The sequence below is a fragment of the Notechis scutatus genome, chromosome 10 (genome assembly GCF_049901735.1).
Source record: "Notechis scutatus isolate UNSWTSFEM ecotype Mainland chromosome 10, rNotScu1.2, whole genome shotgun sequence".
Classification (NCBI taxonomy): Eukaryota; Metazoa; Chordata; class Lepidosauria; order Squamata; family Elapidae; genus Notechis; species Notechis scutatus.
The window spans coordinates 12,031,965-12,056,643 of NC_142018.1; the positions used below are offsets into that span (position 1 = coordinate 12,031,965).

General features: G+C 40.8%; 1 protein-coding gene across 2 annotated transcripts in view; it reads left to right on the forward strand.

The window, feature by feature from the left end:
* The first annotated feature begins 9,444 nt into the window (after positions 1–9,444).
* The window catches only part of FAAH2 (fatty acid amide hydrolase 2), a 51,651-nt gene continuing 36,416 nt past the window's right edge, over positions 9,445–24,679 (forward strand). Inside the window, exons 1-2 of one of the 2 annotated variants that reach the window (XM_087972377.1) lie at positions 9,445–9,881; positions 22,993–23,075. In XM_087972377.1, the coding sequence (XP_087828503.1) occupies positions 9,657–9,881; positions 22,993–23,075 (308 nt within the window). In that variant the 5' untranslated portion in view covers positions 9,445–9,656. The remainder of the gene's footprint in view (positions 9,882–22,992; positions 23,076–24,679) is intronic. The other variant, XM_087972376.1, reaches the window with a different exon arrangement.

Genomic DNA, 24,679 nt, shown 5'->3' on the forward strand with positions numbered 1-24,679 from the left:
AATGCAGCAGCAGCGGGCCTCTTTTTAAAACACGTTTGTGTGTGTGTATGTGCACATGTGTGTGTAACCAGCTCTTATCCAATTGAGAGCCCTTTTCCAGTTGCGTTTGTTCGAGTCTTTTAGCAACACGCTGACAAAAGAACGTGTGTCATGGTGTTTATATATCCTGTCCTCTCTACAGTTTGTCCTCCGAGAGCAAGCTGCTGACCTAAGAACATTGTAGGTGCCCCTATGCCGGTTTCTGTTTGGGTTATCCTGTGCAGCGGTGCTATTCGGAAGAGACTTTGGGACTCACAACCCAGTTGACAAGCATAGAATATGGATTTTTATAGGGTTCTGGAGTTCGGTGATTTGAGATGCTCCAGGGGGGGTTGTACAATGTAGTGAGCCTTGTGTCTTTTGCTATTCTAATGATGATGGATAAATCCTATTATGTCCTAAAGGCCATGCTTTCTCCTTAGAATTTGGGTGGGGGGATGTAGTGTACATTCTTAATCCCATCAGCTCCAGCCTTAGGTGTGAGCTGTACCTGAAGGCATTTTGTTTATGAATAGATTGGCCCAGTCTTTCTGAATGGATACAAAATCTGCATTCCTAAAAGTCAGTCTTTTCAAGCTTCTTCGTTTGAAGCCGTTTTCTTAAGGCAGGAAGACTGGAGCTGCTTTCTACCTCTGTTAAATTTTTTCTCCATTTCTCCTTTGGGGAAATACCATATTCTGCCTTTTCTAATATCCCCCCACCCCCCGGAAAAAAATTTTTGTCAGGATTCCGGCAGTTACTGCAATTAAATCATAAGCCTCAAGCCATACTCCCAAAACTAAAGAGGATTTATTTGAAGTTAACATTCTACATCCGGCACTAACCTGGGAGTAGCCAACCCTTGATCCTGCTTTCCCTCCCACCCCTCTGGGTGCATCATCAAAGGAGAAACGTCCATAGTCAAGAGTCATCAATCATGCTCTCCAATTAGATTTTTTTCACAGCAGAAGCTTCAGCCATCTTATCAGTCTTTGAAGAAAATATGAATGGAATGTACTTTCGATTCCACACTGCTGCCTGCTCTTTGAAACTCTCCCCTTTCTGTTGTCAACTATAAAACACGTATACAAAATGTTTTATGAGTTGACATTATTACTGAAATTTGATAAAAGCAACTTAAAATGGAATGTGATAAAATTATATTTCGGTGTCACCCCTGCAATCTACCCCAATCGGCCCCACATATGCAGATCTCAACCGAACCATTTTGCTCAAGTACTGTGCCGTGTTAAATGTTATTTTCAGATTCTGGCTGCACATCAGGTAAGTTATTTTGATATGGGGGTCCCAATGGGTCATTCGTTTGGTGTATGGACTGAGGTACCTGTCTCTCACCCTCTTATACAGGCAACAATCAAATAGGGTGCAAATGCAGAGACGTCCATTGTAGAATATAGAAAGGAATTCCCATATCTGACCATTGTGTCGAACTGTTCGAATCTTGCTCGTGTAAATATCTCCCTAAGAGGTTTTGGCAGTTGTAACGTCAAATAGCTGTCTATTTGAAAAATACTTTTGTATTTGCTCAGCCTGATCAAGTTACCCACCTTACTAAAGATAGCCGTATCATTTTGTCTTTCTATATCCTCAATTCTTTGGGCAGCTCTTTTTTAAAATTGTTCTCCTGTTATGCAAGAGACAGGAAGGCCACAGCGTCTTGCAAAATGTGTTAGTTTAGTGATCCAAGAGATTTGTGACTGAGATTTTAATTGCTCCAGTAGACATATCTTGGGGAGTCTATCAGTCTCCATTTCATTGATTCTGTGCAAGCATTCTGTGCAAGGAAATGATAGGCTCTAACAGAGGCTGTGATTCTACCAAAGGCATGACTGATGGTAAAATTCTTTGCCTAAAAATAAAAGTCCCGTTAAGAAAAACACACTGCCTTCTATCTCTGTATTTATGAATATAGATGACGAAGCTTTGAGCAATGCAACGCTTGAAGGGAGCTGACCTTTGCATTCTCATGGAATGAATGACTTGGGAAGGATTGTGGTTGAGATGGCAGCTTCAGAAGAACTTCTTGTTCTGATGTACAAATATTTACTTTGATCTGATCCACTCAGGGGAAAAAGAAGAAGAAGGCGAATCTTTGGAAATCAAGATTCAGCTTTTTTTTTTTTTTTTGTAGGAAGCCTCCCCCTCCTGGAAGAATGAAATATTTGGGGAAATATTAAAAAAAAAGGCAGGATAAAATATTTCCCCTAAAGGGAGGCAGAAACTCAGCTTCCCTGCCCCAAGCAGGAACTGAGGAGGCCAGCTTTTAGAAAAGCAAATTTGGCAATCCAGTCAGAAAGACAGAAACCTAGATAAGCAACAAACTGTTGGAAGAAATGTCCTTCTGGGTTCGGTTCCAAGTGGGGGAAAAGACACTGGAAACATGGAGGCTGTTTGGAAAGATGGTTTAATGGTGGACAGGACCCCATGGCTTGGAGCTCCAAAGTGAAAAGGACGACCACATGCTTCAAGATGTTGGGTGAAGGAAAAGAAGGGCTGATATGCTGAGAGTGCAATTGTTTTATACCCTCTGTTGGGATTTAAATTTGAGCTTGCATTCGGATTGCTTGTCAGACTCCCATGGGGCCATGCAGGGGCAACTGTGTAGGCTGAGTCCCAAGCTTGGTTGAGCCTTGCTGGATGATGATGTAATGAAAAGGGCGCTTTGGGCAATTCCTACTTTAGCTCTACCTGGAGTAGATCTTGGTTATGTAAAATAGACTGGCCCAGGCCAGAGTAATGGTCCATTAGCAAAGGGGAGGGTGGGGTGGGGGGTGGGGCTGAGTTTCTGCCTCTTTGAGTTTCTACTTTTCTTTTTAGGGGAAATATTCTTTTCTTTTTAGTATATCCTAAAATATTTCATTTTCCTAGGAGAGGGGTGGGTTTTAACTTCCAACAAAACAAAAGGTTGACTGAATGAGCCCCCACCCCACCCTCCCCTTTGCTAATGGACCAGGTTTCTGTCTTTCTTCTTAATCCCAGAGTAATAATGAACACGTCCTAAGCAGCCCATGATCTCTGCCTCCCACAGAATGAAGCACGCTCTCATGATAGAATCAGTAGGGAAAATTTATGGAAACCCTACTACTGACTAGAACTCACCACTTCCTGCTGAGTGGCTCAAAGTCCCCCAGCCAGTTTTCATGCCCATGGCAAGACTATAATTCACTGCTTCTGATTTCTATGCCAGCACCTTAACTACTACCCCCAAATTGACTTTCCAGAATAACCCCCAATTGTGTTGGCTGGGAATTGTAAATCCTATACTAGTCCCAACTCCTTTGAAAGCCTCATGGTTGGAGAAAGGTGCTCTTTAGATGGTGATTGGAACAGTCAAGAACTTAGAATCACTTTGTTATCAGACATGCAGGTAGCCATGTTCTATTATTTACACCTCTCCTTCCGTGGTGGGATTCAATTATTTTTACTACTGGTTCTGTGGGCGTGGCGTGGCTTGTGGGCCTGGCAGGGGAAGGATACTGCAAAATCCACATTCCCTCCTCCCCCCAACCTGCTTTCCAGCTCCGTTCTCCTGTGCAGGGCAACCAAAGAAGACCCAGCCAATCAGCTGGGACTCCGGAGGCAGAGAATAGATGGGGGCAGGGCCAGTCAGAGGTGGTATTTGCCGGTTCTCCTAACTACTCAAAATTTCTGCTACCGGTTCTCCAGAACTGGTCAGAACCGGCTGAATACCCACCTCTGCTCTCCTTGTTTCTTAAAATAATTTAGAATATTCTAAGGAACAAAGAGAGGTGTGAATAACAGAACATGTCTTTTTCCTATTCATGGAAAAGCAGAATGCTTGTGGACAAAACTGGATTTTTATTTCAACAATAGGGAACGGCCGGATTCAAAAATATGCCACTGCCTATGAATAGAGAAGGGTTTTCTAATTTGGATATCCATTACCTGAGATTAGACTGGTCGACCTGGCTCAAACCAAATATTGCAGCATGCTAGATATAGGGGTAAAACTGATCATCTACCTGCTAAGCTCAGATCCCCAGTTTCCACGCTGCAAAGATCTGAACGTTCCTCAGATGCTTTTCTTCCCGGCCCATCAGATGGTGCCTTACAAAACCTTAAACGGCTCCTTCTGATTTTTTGTTTTGTTTCTAGAGTTATCCCTCTCCAGCTGCAATACTGTCATATTGTAGATTCTACCAAGAGAGGAGGAAGTATAGCAAGAAGTTCACGCAATGCTGCCATCGTGTGGCTGAGCATGACAATGTGACCGAAGAGATTGATGGACTGCGTGAGAGTGATTTATCAGCCCTATTCAGTACTGTCTTTGAGGCCAGGGCTGTGTTTCTCAACCTTTGCAATTTTAAGATTCCACAATTTCCCAGCCAACCAGCCAGCCAGCCAGCCAGTTTTAATTTATGGTAACTGCCTAGACAAGATTTCAAAAGTGGTTTTCCATTGCTTCCTTCCCAGGACTGACAGACAGAAACTGGCCCAAGGTCAGCCAGCTGGCTTTGTAATAAAGCACAACTAAAACACGGATGAAACCAGGGGTGGGATTCTACCAGGGGTGGGATTCTACCGGTTCGCACCTATTCGCTAGAACCGGTTGTTAACATTCTAAGCAGTTCGGAGAATCAGTTGTTGGAAGAAATTACTGGCCTAATCCTGTAAGGAAGGCAGGAAGGAAAAATTCTGGTGTCGCTTACAGAAACTGCCTCTCCGTTAACCCTTATTCCATTCTTGGCAGGACTAGACTTCCTGTCTCTGGAACTTCTCTGGAGTTATTTTTCCCTCCTTTGCTGGGACTTTGCTTGTGTGGAGTGACCATTCAAAGTTACAATGGCACTGAAAAAAGTGACTTATGACCGTTTTTCACACTTACGACTGTTGCAGCATCCCCACAGTCATGAGCGGGCAGGAGAGGAGATGCGTGCCTCGATGTGAGTGATGTTGAGTTGACCACACCCAGCCAGTCACATGACCACCAAGCCATGCCTACCAACTAAGCCACGCCCACAGAACCGGTTGTTAAAAAAATGGAATCCCACCCCTGGATGAAACCTGCTGGCCTTAACCACTCCACCAAACCAGCTTTCCAGATAACCCATTTTATTTAAAATGCCTACATTTCCATGTGCTGCAGCTCCCCCTCCCAGAGGCCCAGAGCCACTACCCTAAGGCCAGCCAGCTGACCTTGGGCCAGTCTTTCTCTGTCAGCCCTGGGAAGGAGGCAATGACAAACCACTTCTGAAATCTTGTCCAGGCAGTTTAATGGTCTAGTTTAATGAAAAGAAGGATTAAGGGTAATATGACAGCAGTTTTCCAATGTCCCAAAGAAGAGGGAGTCAACCTATTCTTCAAAGCAGCTGAAGGCAGGACAAGAAGTAATGGGTGGAAACTATTCAAGGAGAGAAGCCACCTGGAATTAAGGAGAAACTTCCCGACAGTGAGAATAATTAAACCAGCGGAACAGCTTGCCTCTAGAAGTTGTCAATGCTCCAACACTGGAAGAGATTTTAAGAAGAGATTGGATAACCATTTGTCTGACATAGTATAGGATTTCCTTCTTGAGCAAGGTGTTGAACTAGAAAGAAGGCCTTCAAAAACATTCCACTCTTGTTATCCTGCTTTCTCAACCATGGCCTTTAAGAAGGGAAGACTTCAACTCCCAGAATGCCCCAGCCAACCTCCCAGCAGTTGAATCTTGGGAGTTGAAGCTCACCCCTCTTCAAGACACCGCAGCTCAGAATCCACAGTCGATGCATAATGCCGGAGTCTACCTCTGCCTTTGTGTTGGTGTATTCTCTTATTCTACTTTCTCAACCGTGGCCCCTTTAAGAAAGGCGGACTTCAACTCCCAGAATGCCCCATTCCCAGTTGAATCCTGGGAGTTGGAATCCACCCCCCCCCCCGTCTTAAAGAGGCAGCCGCTCAGAGTCTACCCCCTGCCTTGGTATATTGGTGTCCTCCAGATCATGGTTGTCCCAAAGGTTTTTTTTCTTTCTTTCTTTCAAGGAGGCAACTGGACTTTCTGGTTTTTCTTTGAAGAAGTTTTGCTTCTCAAGCTTCTTCTGCTCTGAAGAAAAGAAGAAAAACCAGAAAGTGCAGTTTTGCCTCTCTACCAACAAATGCTCTGTCGTACACATTGGTAAAAAAAAAAAATCTATATAACAAATATAAGCTAGGTGGATATGACCTTGTTGATGACACTCACTCTATCAAGGACCTTGGAGTTCTCCTATTAAATGACCTAAATGCCAAAGCTCACTGCAACAGTATTGCCAAAAAGGCTTTAAAAGTTGTAAATTTATTTGAAGCTTCTCTTCTGGTAATACTGATTTGCAAACTAGGGCATTCAAAACCTTTGCTAGACTAATACTTGAATTCAGCTCCGCTGTCTGGAATCAGCACTGTATATCAGACATAAATACAACTGAGCGAGTCCAGAAGTATTTTACCAGAAGAGTACTACATTCCTCTGTTTGCAACAGAATACCCTACTACAGCACCAGACTTGAGATTCTAGGCTTAGACAATCTTGAACTACGCCGGCTAAGATTGGACTTAAGCATAGTACATAAAATCCATTAGAGGAAGAAATTATTAAGAAAATACTGGAATGTGCTGAAATGAGTAGATTGACATTTGAAATTAGAGAACAAGAAGATAAACAATTTTATGAAGTTTGGGATCTTTTTTACCAATGCAATAATAATACAATATAATAATAGAATATTTAGTAACCTAGGAAATAATGAATATACATTTTTTTTTGGTTTTGATAACATCTTTAGAATGTTTTATTAAGATAGACTTGGTATGATTTTACGATCTGTTATAAAATAAATTAACTAAATTACAGTTATCTCGCTTAAGTATGAATTAGTAAAATTATAGTCAAATGATTGTTTAATAATGATATTAGGATATATAATTGTTGATTGATGAGTTATTATGTAACATAATTATTATGATGACTATGAAATGGATGCACAAAAAGGAGTGGTAAACCAACCGATACACTGTCTGTAAATTTATGAAGAATGATGATGTTTTTATGTTATGTTTTATGTTTTATGTGTTTTTTGTTGTTAAAATCAATAAAACTTTCATCAAAAAAAAAAAAAAAAGCATAGTACATAAAATCATACGTTACATCTTACCAGTTAATGAATATTTCAGCTTTAACAACAACACGAGAGCGCACAACAGATATAAACTAAATGTAAACCACTCCAAACTCGATTGCAGGAAGTATGATTTCAGCAACAGAGTGGTCAATGTCTGGAACTCACTACCTGATTCTGTTGTCACCTGTTCAAACCTCCACTCTTTTACCCTCAAACTAACCTCTATCGACCTCACCCCATTCCTAAGAGGTCTGGAAGGGGCGTGCATAAGCACACAATCGTGCCTATCGTCCCTGTCCTATTGTCCCCAATTATTAGTTCCTATTTCTTATATTTAAATTTATGTTTATTTTTGTTTCTGTTATATTGTAAGCTTTTGACAAATAAATTAAATTAAATTAATAAATGAAAAAAACCCTTTTGGGATTTATTTATTTAATTTTTATTATTTATTTATTTATTTATTTATTTATTTATTGAGCATGTAGATAACAGATATAAGTATAAACATGATCATTAATACAGGAACTGGATAAGAATAAAACGGAACATTAGGACAGGGACGCTAGGTGTGTTGGTGCGCTTATGCACGCCCCTTACAGACCTCTTAGGAATGGAATGAGGTCAACAGTAGACAGTCTGAGGTTAAAGTTTTTGGGGTTTGGGGAAGAAACCACAGAGTCAGGTAGTGCATTCCAGGCATTGACCACTCTGTTGCTGAAGTCTGTTTTGGTGCAGTTTACCCTGAGTTTGTATCTATTGTGTGCTCGTGTATTGTTGTGGTTGAAGCTGAAGTAGTCATTGATGGGTAGGGCTTTGCAATGGATAATTTTATGTTCTACGCTTAGGGCGTAGTTCTAAGTTGTCTAAGCCTAACATTAAGGTGACCAACTTTTTTACAATGAAAAGGAGGACACAAATACATTGAAGAAAAAAAACAAAGCCACTTGCGCGCAGCACACTCTCTCAAAACAATTATTCTGTGTGGAGCGCATGTGTCTCATAATCGCGTCTTGCCACACTGTACCGAGCCTTGACGAATCGCCATATCAAATGCAAATATGTTACATCACACATAACAGATCTGATCGGCATCGATCAAATACGGAGATTTACAGATTAGCCTTCAAATATCAAAAAGGAGGACATGTGGGAGGACACTTCTCGAGGGAGGACAGAATTTACAAAAGGAGGACTGTCCTCTCTACAGGAGGACGTTTGGTCACCTTACTAACATTTCAAGTCTTTTTTTGTGTGTGCATTATCATCTGTGTTGCTTGCATTCTCTTCTTCTCCTCCTTTCTCAACCACGGCCCCTTTAAAAAGGGTGGACTTCAACTCCCAGGATGCCCCATTCCCAGTTGAATCCTGGGAGTTGAAGCCCACCCCTCTTCAAGCAGCTCAGAATCCACACGCCACAATGCCATGCCGGAGTCTACCTCTGCCTTTGTGTTGGTGTATTCTCTTACTCTACTTTTTCAACTGCGCCCCTTTAAGAAGGGCAGACTTACTCCCAGGATGCCCCATTCCCAGTTGAATCCTGGGAGTTGAAGTCTACACACCCTCTTCAAGATACCGCAACTCAGAACCCACACTAGATGCATAATGCCAGAGTCTACCCCTGCCTTTGTGTTGGTGTATTCTCTTACTCTACTTTCTCAACCGCGGCCCCTTTAAGAAGGGCGGACTTCAACTCCCAGGATGCCCCATTCCCAGTTGAATCCTGGGAGTTGAAGCCCACCCCTCTTCAAGCAGCTCAGAATCCACACTCCACAATGCCATAATGCCGGAGTCTACCTCTGCCTTTGTGTTGGTGTATTCTCTTACTCTACTTTCTCAACCGCGGCCCCTTTAAGAAGGGCGGACTTCAACTCCCAGGATGCCCCATTCCCAGTTGAATCCTGGGAGTTGAAGTCACACACCCTCTTCAAGATACCGCAACTCAGAACCCACACTAGATGGATAATGCCAAAGTCTATCCCTGCCTTTGTGTTGGTGTATTCTCTTACTCTACTTTTCAACCGCGGCCCCTTTAAGAAGGGCGGACTTCAACTCCCAGGATGCCCCATTCCCAGTTGAATCCTGGGAGTTGAAGTCTACACACCCCTCTTCAAGATACCGCAACTCAGAACCCACACTAGATGGATAATGCCAAAGTCTATCCCTGCCTTTGTGTTGGTGTATTCTCTTACTCTACTTTCTCAACCGCGGCCCCTTTAAGAAGGGCGGACTTCAACTCCCAGGATGCCCCATTCCCAGCTGAATCCTGGGAGTTGAAGTCCACAACTCCCCTCCTCTTAAAGGGGCCGCCGCTCAAAATCCCCATTGGATGCGCAACGCCGGGCATCCATCCCGGCCGGCGTTTGCCTCCCTTGCAAGGGTTAACCGGGTCCCGGCCTTCCGCCGAGCTCTCCCCCCGCCTCTTTCTCCCGCAGCTTCCCCGCCCTCCTCGCCCTGCCCACCGGGCTGCCTTCCCTCGCTGCTTTTTCTTCACCGCAGAGACCGGCAAAGCAACGGCGGGCTATGGCGCTGAGCCGTGCCGAGCGCTGCCTGGTCCAGGTGCTGCGCTGCTTCTCGCGCGCCTTCCTGGCGCTGCTCAGCCTGGCGCTCGGCGTCTCCGCCCTGCTGCGCTGGAAAGGCAAAGGGTCCCGGGGATCGCGCTTTGCGCGGCGCGCCGTCCCGCCGCCCGACCAGCCGCTGCTCTTCCTTTCCGCCCGGGAGCTGGCCGGGCGCATCCGCCGCAGGGAGGTAAGGGAGGGCGAAGGAGGACCCCACCCCGCCTCCTCCAGGGTCTGCGGGGCGCCCCGTAAGAAACGGGAAGGGGGTGGTGGGGCGGTTGATTGATTATTTATTTCTTTACTTTACTTACTTATTTTACTTACTTACCTTGCTTACTTTGCTTACTTTGCTTAGTTACTTATTTTACTTACTTACTTACTTAACTTTATTTACTTACCTTACTCACCTTACTTTACTTACCTTACTTATTTTACTTACTTACTTTGCTTACTTTACTTACTTTTCTTAGTTACTTATTTTACTTAGTTACTTACCTTATTTACTTGCTTACTTTGCTTACTTTACTTACTTTACTTACCTTACTTATTTTACTTACTTTACTTACTTACCTACGTAACTTACTTTATTTACTTACCTTACTCACCTGACTTTACTTACCTTACTTATTTTACTTACTTTACTTACTTACCTGCCTTATTTACTTTACTACACTTTACTTACTTACTTTACCTACTTACTTACTTTACTTACTTACCTTACTTATTTTAGTTACTTACTTTACTTACTTACTTATCTACCTACCTACTTACTTGATAAGGGGGAAAGTCAAATTGTGAGGAAACCAGAAAACAAAGAAGATGGACAAAGTTCAAAGAAAGAAAGAATGTGGGTCTTTTGTTTGTTTTATTACTATTATTATATTAGGTTGGCTAAGAGTTTTGCAAATGGGGAAAAGGCCCATCGAGAGGAACTGATAGGAAAAAGAAGAAGAAGAAGAAGGAAGGACAAGGAAAGAAAAAGAAGGAAAGTGTCTTTAGTTATGCTTGCTGAGATTTTGCAAAAGGGAAAGTCAAAAGGAAGGGGAAAGATGAGAAAAAGGAGGGAAGCAGAAGAAGGAAAGAAAGAAGACTCGGTTTAGGTTTGCTTAGAGTTTTGCAAAGGGGGGGGAACTCCAATCAAAGGAGAAAGGTGAGGAGGAGGAGAAGGAGAAGAAGAAGAAGAAAAGAAGGGGAGGAGGAAGAGGAAGAAAAGATGCATGCGTTTATTCATCCCTTTGAAGGGTCTTTTAAGAGTCCCCCCACTCCTATTTGATCCATGGGAGGTAGGTTGGCCCAGGTGGTCCTCCGTGAATTTGAACCTTGGAGGCTGCATTCTCTCCTGCTTCCCTATGCCCCATCTGGGTGGAAAGAGGAAAAGAGGGTGTGCTTATTTTACTCATTTAGATGGTTGCCCTTACGGTTTTTATCTGAGCAGTTGACTGCCTTCTGGAGGGCTTATTGCGGATGCTCCTCTAGGGCTGGACTGCAAGTCCCATCACTTGGCAAGCACGTTTAGTGGCAACCGGAGAGGAGGCCCAGTAGCCTTTTATCCAGCCCGGATAGGCCACCAAGCAGTGATCCCATTTCCAAAACACCCCACAAATGTACCGGGGTGCCTGAAAAGTGGTTAAAGATGGCCATGAGAGAGAGAGAGAGAGACTGGTTTCAATGTCCGTATTAAATAATATCTCTGCCTCCCACTCTGCACCTGGAAAATCATGGATGGAGGTCTATATTAAGCCCAAATCCATGAGGATAAATATAACTAGGACTTTTTATCTTTCATTCTTTTTTTTTAAACCCTCCCTCTAAATCAGGGGTCCCCAAATTTGGCAACTTGAAGACTTGTGGATTTCAGCTCCCAGAATTGCTGGAATCAGGAATTCTGGGAGTTGAAGTCCACAGGTCGTAAGGTGTCATAGTTAGCCTGTGGTGTTCTAGGACAGCTACACATCTAGAGAATGACCGAAAGCATGGATCTCCAACCTTGGCAACTTGAAGACTTGTGGGCTTCAACTCCTAGAATTCCCAAACTTGGCAACTTTAAGACTTGTAGACAATGTCAACAGCATATAAAGAAAATTTGTATAAGATATAAGAGGTGGCACTTTCCCCCCGACAAGAATAGCAAGAATGTTCAAGAATAAATCCGAAAAATGTTGGAAATGTCATCAGATACCTGGGTCATATTACCATATGTGGTGGACTTGTGCAGATGCTAAAAAATACTGGACTAAAATCCACACGTGGTTGGAAAAAATGACCAAAAAGCATATAGATTTGAAACCAGAAATATTTTTATTGGGAATTTTACCTGAAATATATAGTAAAGACTTGAAATACCTGATTGTAAATGTATTAACAGCGGCTAGGATTGTATTTGCTAAAAACTGGAAAAATGAGAAAATACCATCACAGGAGGAAATCATTAAGAAAATATTGGAATGTGCTGAAATGAGTAGATTGACATTTGAAATTAGAGAACAAGATGATAAACAATTTTATAAAATTTGGGATCTATTCTATCAATGGTTAGACAATAAAATATAGTAATGAAATATGTAGACTTTTAGAAAATAATAAATATATAAAGATGTATTCTTTTCTTATTATATCTACAAAATGATTCTAGGATAGATCTGGGATGATAATATGAATTGTCATAAAACAAATTAAGTAAAATATGATCATTTTGGAAAACATGAATGAATAAAAGTATAGTCAAATGATTGATTAATAATGATATTAATGTATTTAATATATTGATTGAAAATACGAGATTATATACAATGTAATTATAATTGAAGACTATGAAATGGAAGCACAAAACAATTTGTAAACCAACTGGCACACTGTATGTACATATATGGAAGATGATTTGATGTTTTTATGTTTTGTTTGTTTATGTTTGTTTTAAAAACCAATAAAATTTTATTAAAAAAAAAAAAAAAAGACTTGTAGACTTCAACTCCTAGAATTCTCCAGCCAGCATAGCTGGCTGAGGAACTCTGGGAGTTGAAGTCCACCAGTCTTAAAGTTGCCAAGGTTGGAGACCCCTGACCTAAATTCTTTGCCTTGAACCCTTTCCCTCTAAAACTTTAGTTTCCAGCCTTGGGCTGAAAAAAATAATCCAATTTTGCATTAGTGTCAGACGAGAAAGGGAGCGGTGCAATCACAACCACAAATAACACTGTTCCAGTCTAACCTGCTTTCAAAGGACTCCTATTTTAAGTCTTCCTCCCATGCTGATATGAACGCCAAGCACAAAAAGCTTAGCTTTCCTTACAGAAAATATCTGAGCTAGGGGGCAACAAAAGCATCCTGTATCCTAAAAATAAGATAGCACTATTCTAATCCTGCTGAGGTTTGGTTTCTGGAAATTGAATCTTGGGGTCAAGGAATTTAAAACAATCCCCTTTTCCAGTCTGTAAAGCATTACAAGGGAGGTAACAAGGCATTCATGTTAATAGCATCTTAAAATTCAGGAGGGATTTTAACTTACCGGTGCATATAAGTTTATAAGGAAGAAGATAGTTTGCAAGAAGTAAACAGATGATCAAGAAGTGGGAGTTAAATCTTGTATTCCTTCCCCCTGCCATGCACACAGACACTTTAAAATAAATATTCTGTCCCTCGTAGGTTTTATTTTACCCTATGCAAGTAGTCCTCAACTTATGATCCCAATATAGCCCAACATTTCTGTTGTTAAGTGAGGCATTTGCTTAGTGAGTGTTGCCCCATTGTGCGAGCTTTCTTGGCACAGTTTAGAATAATAAAATAGCATTCTTTATTGGCCGAGGGTGATTGGACACACAAGGAATTTGTCTTGGTGCAAATACTCTCAGTGTATGTAAAAGCAAAGAGACATTCGTCAAGAGTCAAGAATCATGAGGTACAGCACAATAATAGTCGTACATTAAGCAATCAAGTCATATTAGGAAACGGTTAATAAAAATCATTAGGATAGAACCAGGAGTTGTTAACAGCTCCTAGTTCTTCAACTTCCACTTCTTCCTCTCCACCATCTGGAGGACAACGTTCAATACAGACAATATTAAGGCAAGAAAAAGAACAAGAAAAAGTGACCCTGCAGATGATTATGCAAGGAATTCAAAATATTCAAACAAGATCAGAGAATATTGAAAAGAGAATAGAGAACATTGAACAAAGAACAGAGAACATTGAACAAAGAACAGGGAAAACCGATGAAAAAGTGGAGAACATCCAACAAATGATGATGAAGTATGATGAGAGACTCCAAAAAATTGAAGAAGAAGATAAAGAGACAAGAAGATTGGAGACATTGATAACAGATTAACTGTGGTTGAACAAGATAAAAGTGGTATGCTGAGATGGGAGATGGACAGATCAGAATTTTATCTTAGATTCCAAAACATAGAGGAAGAAAAAGGACAAAATCTAGCTGAGATAATGAAAGAAATATTGGCTGAAGCTTTGGAAATAACTGAAGAGAAGATAATGGATGGAATAGATGAGGTTTATTGAATCTTCACAAGATATGCGATGAGAAATAGCTTACCAAGAGAAGTTCACATCAGATTTACGAAGAAAGCCATTAAAACGCAAATATTGCAAGTGGCAAGAGAGAAAACATTGAAATACAAAGATCAGGAGATTGTGGTCTTGAAACAAGTACCCAGAAGAGTGAGAGAGATGAGAAGGAAATACCGATTCTTGACCAAATTATTACTTAAAAAAGAGGTGAATTATAGATGGCTGATTCCAGAAGGTTTAATGTTTACATGGCAAGAACAGAGATATAGAATTGACTCAATTGAGAAAGCTGAATCATTCTACACAGAATTTTTTAGAGGGGAGGAAGAGGCAGAAAAAGAAATTTCACTAATTGAATTCTAAGAGGACTCCCAAATGACGACTGAAAAAGAAGAAGGTGCAGTAGGTGGAAAGGAGGAAGCTAAAGAACAACGTGAACCAAGATCCACGAGAGCTGTTAAACCTAATTACAAAATATAACCATGGAAGAGAAAAAATTGATTACAATGAATATAAATGGACTTAACTCAGCCGTTAAAAGAAGGAAAATCTTTCATAAATTAGAGAAATTAAAATTTGATATAATCTGCCTACAAGAAGTACATATTAAAAAACAATATGAACAATTGTTGATACAGCCAAAATTAGGGAAAATATTCACTTCCTTGACACAATGTAAGAAAAGAGGAGTGGTTTTATATATTAAAGAGACCATCTCAGCGAAATTGATTTATACTGATGACGACGGAAGAATATTAATGGTGGAAATAATGGACAATAATATGAAAACACTCCTCATTGCAATTTATGCCCCGAACGACAAACAAGAAGAATTCTATAAAAAATTACATATGAAAATAGTTGAACTGGACTATGTCAATATAATTATGATGGGAGATTTTAATGGAATTGTAGACAATAAACTGGACTACACAGCACAGAAAACAATAAAGCAAAATAGAAAGACTCTCCCTAAATCTTTTTTTAAAATGGTAGATGAAATAAATTTAAAAGATACATGGAGAGAAAGAAATGCTAAAACTAAACAATACACCTTCTACTCAAATAGATACTTATCATGGTCCAGAATAGATATGATATGGATGTCAACAGAATTGTTAACTAATATTCAAGAAATAAATATTGAAATAAGTACTTGGGCAGATCACAATCCAAAGACAATTAAATGGAAAGGACAAAGAAGAAGATCCAGATGGACATTAAATAATACTATTTTAAAGGGAGAAGACTTCACACAGTGGATGGTGAAAGAATTGGCCTTTTTCTTTGGAGAAAACAAAAAAGAAGATACATGAATCCAGAATGTATGGGGTACAATGAAGGCATATGCCAGAGGCTTGATAATAGGCTATACAAGGAAAAGAAATACCATGAAAAGATTAGCCTCTAAGGCATTAGAAGATGAGTGTAAAGGACTCGAAAAAGAGCTACAGAAAATGCCACAGAGAAAGGACATTAAGTTAAAAATGGATATAACCAAACATAAAATGGGTCTAATAGAAAAAGAAGAACTAGCACAAAAAATTAGAGGTGCCAAACAGAACTATTTTGAAGATGCAAATAAACCAGGTAGAGGGTTAGCATATAAATTGAGAAAGGAGAAAGAATCAAGGAAAATATCACAATTAATAGATGACCAAGGCCAAGTTTGCTATGGTAGTAAAGAGAAGAAGGAAATCATGCGAGACTATTATGGGAAACTATACACACAAGAGAATATTGATGAGGAAAGAGTTAAACAGTATTTACAGAATGCTAATCTTCCCCAGATACCTAAAGAGATTGAAACAATGTTAGAAAGCAATATAATGATGATGGAGTTAACTGAAGCACTTAAGAAACAAAATAATGGACTTCCGGCAGAATTTTACAAAACCTTATAAGAATCATTGAATTTTCCACTGCTAGAAGTTATGAATGAAGTTATGTTAAAGAAGAGGATACCTAAATCATGGTCAGAAGCTTATATCACACTTGTTCCAAAAGAGGAGACCGATCCATTACAAATCAAGAACTATAGACCTATCTCCCTGCTAAATGCAGATTATAAAATCTTTTCTTCAATATTGGCAGAAAGACTTAAAAAATATTTAAATAATTTTATCCATCCTGACCAAAATGGATTTCTGCCAAAGAGACAAATCAAAGACAATATGAGAGTAATCTTGGACACTTTGGAATACTATGAGGCACATCCCGAAAAACAAATGGCTTTGATATTTCTAGATGCACAGAAGGCATTTGATAATGTGAATTGGCGATTCATGTTGTTACTGCTGGAACAGATGGTCTTTGCTAGAAAATTTATTCAAGCAATAGAAGCTATATATCATAAGCAGACGGCAAGGGTAATGATAGAGGGAAAACTGACAGATTCTATTAATATAAGAAAAGGAACAAGACAAGGGTGCCCACTATCACCTCTGTTGTTTGTGTTAACTTTGGAAGTGCTAAACAGAAATATTAGAGATGAAAAGAATATAAAAGGGATGAAAATTAAAAAGGAAGAATTTAAGTTGCAAGCATTTGCAGATGATCTGGTTTTTATCTTAGAAGACCCACTAGAAACAGCATCAAAATTGATAGAAAAGATAGAGACATATGGAAAGGTGGCTGGTTTGAAAATAAATAAAGTTAAGACAAAGATCTTGACAAAGAATATGCTATCAGGACAAAAGGAAGAATTGGCAGACCTATTGAAAATTCAGGTCACAAATAAGATCAAGTACTTGGGGATATACTTGACAGCAAGATGCAGTACACTAAAAGAGAATAATTACCGTATTTGCCGGCGTATAAGACGACTGGCGTATAAGACACCCCCAACATTTCCACTCAAAATATAGAGTTTGTATATACTCGTATAAGACTACCCCTCTTCCACACACCTTCCACTTTTGCACTTTTTTTTTTTGACGCACTTTTCTGCTTTGGACAATTTTGAAATGAGCTAATCCAATTTTGAACCAAGAATATGCAAATAGCTATGGAGTTTAGAAATGAGTTTTAAAAATATTTTTCATTGCTTACCATTAAGCGTAAAATATGTTGTAAATAAAATGAGAACACAGGAAACGTTCTCTTCTCAATACAGCTGATCTCTCTCTCTCTCACACACACACACTAAAACCCGGACACTGAAAAGGCTGCCAAGGAACAGTATATTCAATGCCTTCTCTTAATCAAGAAACAAGGAATTCCTTAGAATCTTTTTTTTCCCCAAGTGGCCCTCTTTAAAAAAAATGGAGGTAACACTTTCATTCAAAAAGTCTTCCAGTATCTGGAGTCGCTCAGACATATTGAAGTGAGGCAGGAGAGTAAGTGAAATTTGAAATGATCCAGCTACCGTTTTCTTCCTCCCGCCCGAAGGCCATTATCTCCACGTCAAAACGAACGAGGGGAGGCAAAGAAGCCAAACACGCTAAAAAGGATCTCTTTATTTTCCTACACAAGGTCACACCTACTTTTCCGCATTCAAAGGACAACCTCTCCTCACCACCACCACACACACACACACATACCCCAATACCCGCAAACAATGTTCTGGGCATTAATCACCATTGCTACATTAACCTGGTAATTTATACCCTGCCTCCCCCAGTGTTGCTTTGACGGCAGGATTTCACACAGCGGGGCGCCGCTCGCTCTCTTCTCCGCTCTCCCACCGTTCGCACATGTTGGAAGCACCGTAAAACCTGATAACCCACCCGGGGCTCCCCATCCTTAACCTACAGCCGCCCGCATGCAAAACCTGCGTGCAAAAAGAAAAAGAAAAGTATGCTGCACGTGAGGATCTTCGAATCCTCTCCTCCCCACACCGCTAAGGAAGGAAGAGGGGGAAAGGTTGCGCAGCGCGTGGCGAGTGACACCCGCACACACACACACACACACACACACACACACACACACACACCCCGCTCCCCCAGCTTCCTCCCGGCTGCAACTCAAGCTCAAAGTGGGAGTCGGAGTCCTCCCGGCGTATAAGACGACCCCCCACTTGGAGGCATGTTTTTCAGGGCAAAAAAGTCGTCTTATACGCCGGCAAATACGGTATATCAAACTTAAACAGCAGATAGCGCTAGATTTGGCGAAATGGGAAAAATTACAACTGTCATTAATAGGGAGAATATCAACAATCAAGATGAATATATTACCCAGAATTTTATATTTGTTTCAAACAATTCCAATTAGGCTTGGAAAAGACTACTTTGAAGATTTAAATAAAATTGTGTTGAAATATATATGGCAAGGTAAGAAAGCGAGAATAAAGTTAAAACTTTTGCAAGATGCTAGAATAAGAGGAGAATTTGGTTTGCCTAATTGGGAGTTGTATTACCAAGCTACAAATTTGATGTATGGATATTTATTAGAAATTAAACTAGAAGAAGAACAAGTTAAAGAAACTATGATTGCTTGGGGGAAGAATTTTGGATATGGGATTGATCCAGAGAAATGGCAAAAATTGTGGTCTCAAAATTATAAAATGACAATATCAATAGCATATAAAGAAAATTTGTATAAGATGTTTTACAGGTGGCACTTTCCCCCGACAAGAATAGCAGGAATGTTCAAGAATAAATCTAAAAAATGTTGGAAATGTCATCAGATATCTGGCTCATATTACCATATGTGGTGGACTTGTGCGGATGCTAAAAAATACTGGACTAAAATCCACACGTGGTTGGAAAAAATGACAAAAAAGCATATAGATTTGAAACCAGAAATATTTTTATTGGGAATTTTACCTGTAAAATTAAAGTAAATTAAAGTCAAGTAAAGACTTGAAATACCTGATTGTAAAATTTGGGATCTATTCTATCAATGGTTAGACAATAAAATATAGTAATGAAATATGTAGACTTTTAGAAAATAATAAATATATAAAGATGTATTCTTTTCTTATTATATCTACAAAATGATTCTAGGATAGATCTGGGATGATAATATGAATTGTCATAAAACAAATTAAGTAAAATATCATTTTGGGAAACATGAATGAATAAAAGTATAGTCAAATGATTGATTAATAATGATAATGTATTTAATATATTGATTGAAAATACGAGATTATATACAATGTAATTATAATTGAAGACTATGAAATGGAAGCACAAAACAATTTGTAAACCAACCGGCACACTGTATGTACATATATGGAAGATGATATGATGTTTTTATGTTTTGTTTGTTTATGTTTGTTTTAAAAACCAATAAAAATTTATATATATAAAAAATCATTAGGACACAAGTTACAGTCATACAGTTGCAAGTGGGAGGGGATGGGTGATAAGGAGTGATTGAGAAGATTATTAGTAAAAGTAATGCAGACTTTGTAAATAGTTGGACAGTGTGGAGGGAATTATTTGTTTAGCAGAGGGATGGCGTTCGGGGGGAAAACTGTCCTTGTGTCTAGTTGTTCTGGTGTGCAGTGCTCTATAGCATCATTTTGAGAGAAGGAGTTGAAACAGTTTATGTCCGGGATGTGAGGGGTCTGTAGATATTTTCTTTTTGACTCATGCAGTATACAGGTCCTTGATTGATGGCAGGTTGGTCGTAATTGTTTTTTCTACAGTCCTAATTACTTTCTGAAGTCTGTGTCTGTCCTGTTGGGTTGCAGAATCAAACCAGACAGTGATAGAGGTACAGATGACAGACTCAATTAAACCTCTATAGAACTGGATCAGCAGCTCCTTGGGCAGTTTGAGCTTTCTGAGTTGGCGGAGAAAGAACATTCTTCGTTGTGCTTTTTTGATGACGTTCTTGATGTTTGGTAAGTTATTAACACGGTTGTTAAGTGAATCTGTCTTCCCCATTGACCTGGCTTGTCAGAAGGTTGCAGAGGGAGATCACATGACCAGCAGCAGTCGTAAATATGAACCCGTTGCCAAGCACCTGAATTTTGATCCCGTCATCATGGTTGGGGTCATCAGTGTGGAAAAACGGCTGTAAGTCACTTTTTCCTGTGCCGTTGCAACTTGGAATGGTCACTGAACAAACTTTTTGTCGTAAGTCAAGAACTACCTGTATAGGTGTTGTCAAAAAAGCCTGTCCGGTTTAGTTCACGTTATTCCACCCCCCTGAAACCAAGAGCCAAGGTGTTGAGCTACCTAATTTACACACGTAGGTTTGTAAATACTATACTCAAGTCTTCTGAAATTACTCAAGTCAGAAGTCCTAAGGGTTTTCCTGGGTGCACTTCCTGTCACCTCCCATCCAGTTTCGTGTTTGTTCCTTCACTGAATGCCTTATCCTTTATTTATGGAAACCTGGAAAACATATAAACAAACAACACATTGGCTAAGATTGGCCTGATCTTCAAGGAGACTTGTGCAGCGTTTACACTACCTTAAATATAGAGTTCTTGCTAATTCTCGCTCGCCTTTTGAGAGCATTTTTACATCAGCTGGTTAAAGGCAGGGATGGGATTCAAAAATCCCCAACAACCGGTTCTCTGCCCAGTTGCTGGGTGGGCGTGGCCTACCGGAACTTCTGGGAGGGCTGTTTTTCCCCTTCCCCAGAGTCCGGAGGCTTCCCTCGGGCCTCTGGGAGGACGAAAATGGCCTCCCTCGGGCTCCGGAGGCACTCCGGAAGCTGGAAACAGGCCCATTTCTGGACTTCTGGAACTTCCGGGAGGGTCCGTTTTTCGCCCTCCCAGAGCCTCTGTCCAGACCCTGCACTTAGCTGCATCCAAAACGGGCTTCATATAGACTCCTGGGAGGGTTGTGTGGGGCCAGCCAGTCGGTTCAACTACTGGCTTGGCGAACCAGATGTAAATTTAACATCCGGTTCGCCTGAATCGGCCCGAACTGGCTGAATCCCACTCCTGGTTAAAGGGAATGAAGCTGGATTGTAAATAGTGTGGCTTTTTCTCCTCTTTAAACGTGCTGGAAGGTCCAAACCCTTGCCCCCTTGCAGCAATACAGGTAGTCCTCGACTTACAACAGTTCATTTAGTGCCCGTTTGAAGTTAACGGCAGTGAAAAAATGTTACTTTCGACTGTTTTTCCACTGTTAGAGCCTTTGCAGCAGCCCCATGGCTGTGTCATCAGAATTCAGATGCTTGGCAGCCATGTCATATTGATGACCGTTGCTATGTCTCTAAGGTCACATGATCCCCTTTTGTGACCTTCAGATAAGCAAAGGCAATGGGGAGGGGGATCTGTTTCACTTAACAACCACGTTACCAACTCAAAAACTGTTGCGATTCGCTTAACAACTGGCATGAAAGCTCGTAAAATGGGGCCAAACTCCCTTAAATGTCTCACTTAAAAGCAGACATTTTGAGATCCACTGCGGTCGTAAGGCAAGGACTAGCTGTATGGCACTGATTTATTTAGCTATCTTTCCAGTAGCTTCCTATTTCACCCCAAGGAGCAGGAGAGTTGCCATCCCTAATCCTAGGATAGTCGCTCTCTCAGCTCTGCCCACCTTACCGGGTTGTTGTTGTGGGGAAAACAGGGGGCCATCACTGAGAAGATTTGTCTCCTGGTGCCATTGTGGGTGCCATTCTCTGAAGGAAAGGATTCTCAGCAAAATTATTTCTTTTATTGGATGGGCAGATTCAGCTTGCAGTAGACAATAATAGATAACCAGGCATTGAGCCTTGAAGAACTTTGAAAGGGACAACTGGGCCTTGAATGTGAACCAAGAAGCCAACTAGTAGCCAGCTTAGCTGCCGAAGTAGCAGTGTCAAATGAACAAACATGAATATTGTGTGAACAGCTTTAGGCCTGACCAGCTGAAGTTTCCTTGAGGCCTTCAAATGAAGTGCCTTGTAGAACAAATTACCTCAGTCCAAACTGGAGCTAGAATAGAATAGAATAGAATAGAATAGAATACTTTTATTGGCCAAGTGTGATTGGACACACAAGGAATTCGTCTCCAGTGCATAAGCTCTCTGTGCATATAAAAGAAAAGAGACATTCATCAAGAGTCAAGAATCATCAGGTACAACACTTAATGATAGTCATAGGGTACAATAGGCAATCAAATCATACTAGGAAACAGTCCATATAAATCGTAAGGATACAACTGACAAAATTACAGTCACAAGTGGGAGGGGATGGGTGATAAGGAGTGATGAGAAAATTAATAGTAATAGTAGTGCAGACTTTGTAAATAGTTGGACAGCGTTGAGGGAATTATTTGTTTAGTAGAGTGATGGCATTCAGGAACAAACTGTCCTTGTGTCTAGTTGTTCTGGTGTGCAGTGCTCTATAGTGTCATTTTGAGGATAGGAGTTGAAACAGTTTATGTCCGGGATGTGAGGGGTCTGTAGATATGTTCACAGCCCTCTTTTTGACTCCTGCAGTATTCAGGTCCTCAATGGAAGGCAGGTTGGTAGCAATTGTTTTCTCTGCAGCCCTAATTATTTTCTGAAGTCTGTGTCTGTCCTGTTGGGCTGCAGAACCGAACCAGACAGTTATAGAGGTGCAGATGACAGACTCAACAATTCCTCTGTAGAACTGGATCAGCAGACTAGGCTTTTGTTGAACATGGATTGCCATAGCATTATCTTATGTCTGGCAACCCTTTTAAGGCTAAATGTAAACTGCGAGGTGTCCTTCAACCAGGTCTGTAGCCTTCTTAACTTTGCATTCCATCTTCTTTACAGGGTGCTGAAGTGCAGATGTAGATTGGGGAGAACTAGGAAGTGTCTTCTTTAGAGACCAAACCCTAGCTTCCTGTTGCCAATGATAGATGTTTGCTGTAAAACCCAGTCAGGAAATAATTTATGTAATTAAAATGTGTTTTCCTCCCTTGCAGTTGAAGTGCGTCGATCTTCTTGAAGCATACATTGAGAGGAACAGGCAGGTGAACCCACTCATCAATGCTATTGTTAAAGACAGGTAAGCTGGAAAAACTTTGACTTTCTGTCCAACAGGTACTGGGCTATTATTTGGGGAAGAAAGAGCAGACAGGTATGGCTTGTTGGAGGAAACTCTTCCCTGTTTCAAATTCTTACTGATTTTTTCCCCCTCTATTGGGGGCTGTGCCTTGAGAATTCTTCTTCCAAGCATCCCCTTTCTAGGGATTTGCTACACAGGCGTAGCAAAAGTAATTTTTTTTGCAACTTTTTCTCCTTCCAAGCCCTTTCTCACCATTTCACTGACCTTGTACAATGCTGAATTCAAGATAAGAAGATAGGAGCTGCTTACTGGACAAGGGGAGGAGGAAGGCTCCCGTTGGGTGTTTCCAAGATAAGAAGAGTCTGCTCAACAATTTTGATCTGAAGCATCTCACAATCAAAACCGTCCTCCTTTTGAATAATTTCCCATCAATTTCTCATGCACTTGACCTATTTTCGGCAGCCTTGTTTATAGATAGAAGTAGGATTTCCATATCTGGGTTGCAGAATTCCACCGTTGATTAAGGGAGATGGGGAAGGATTTAACTACTTAGCTGTCATCTTGTGGTCATTCAGATTTTTATATGTTTTAGCCTCCCTAATCCTCTTCGTTGCTCTTCTCTGCACTCTTTCTAGAGCAAGGGTCTTCAAACTTGGCAAGTTTAAGGCTTGTGGACTTCAACTCCCAGAATTCCTGAGCTAACATGACTGGAGGAGGAATTATGGGAGTTGAAGTCCACAAGTCTTAAAGCTGTCAAGTTTGAAGACCCCTGGAATAGAGAAAACGAGGGAGAATAGATAAAGAGAGTTAGATAGAAGGGGGGGCAGAGAGCGAGGGAGAGAGCGAGGGAGGATAGAGATAGATAGATAGATAGATAGATAGATAGATAGATAGATAGATAGATAGAGTCTTCAAACTTGGCAATTTAAGACTGGTGGACTTCAACTCCCAGAATTCCTGAGCTAACATGACTGGAGGAGGAATTCTGGGAGTTGAAGTCCACAAGTCTTAAAGCTGTCAAGTTTGAAGACCCTGGAATAGAGAAAAAGAGGTAGAATAGATAAAGAGAGTTAGATAGAAGGGGGCAGAGAGAGAGGAGGGAGGAGGATATATATATAGATAGATGGATAGAGTCTTCAAACTTGGCAAGTTTAAGACTTGTGGACTTCAACTCCCAGAATTCATGAGCTAACATGACTGGAGGAGGAATTCTGGGAGTTGAAGTCCACAAGTCTTAAAGCTGTCAAGTTTGAAGAGCCCTGTTCAAGAGTCTCAACATCTTTTTTTCCATCGTGGCGACCAAAACTGGGTGCAGAATTCCAAGTGTGGCCTTCTTTTCTTTGAACTAGATGTACCCAATTCCAGCAACTGTTCTTTATATGTTTTAGCCTCCAGTCCCCTAAAACAGGGGTCCCCAACCGCCGGTCCGCGGACCGGTACCGGCGCATGAACAAGCCTTACCGGGCCGCTGGTTGCTGGCGCCGCCATCTTTTTGGTAAAAAAGCAATTTTTCGTCAAAAAGATGGCGGCGCAGCGCTGGTGAGCTTTTCCGGGTAGAAAGCCATTTCTACCCGAAAAAGCTCACCAGAAGCGCTGGCGCCGCC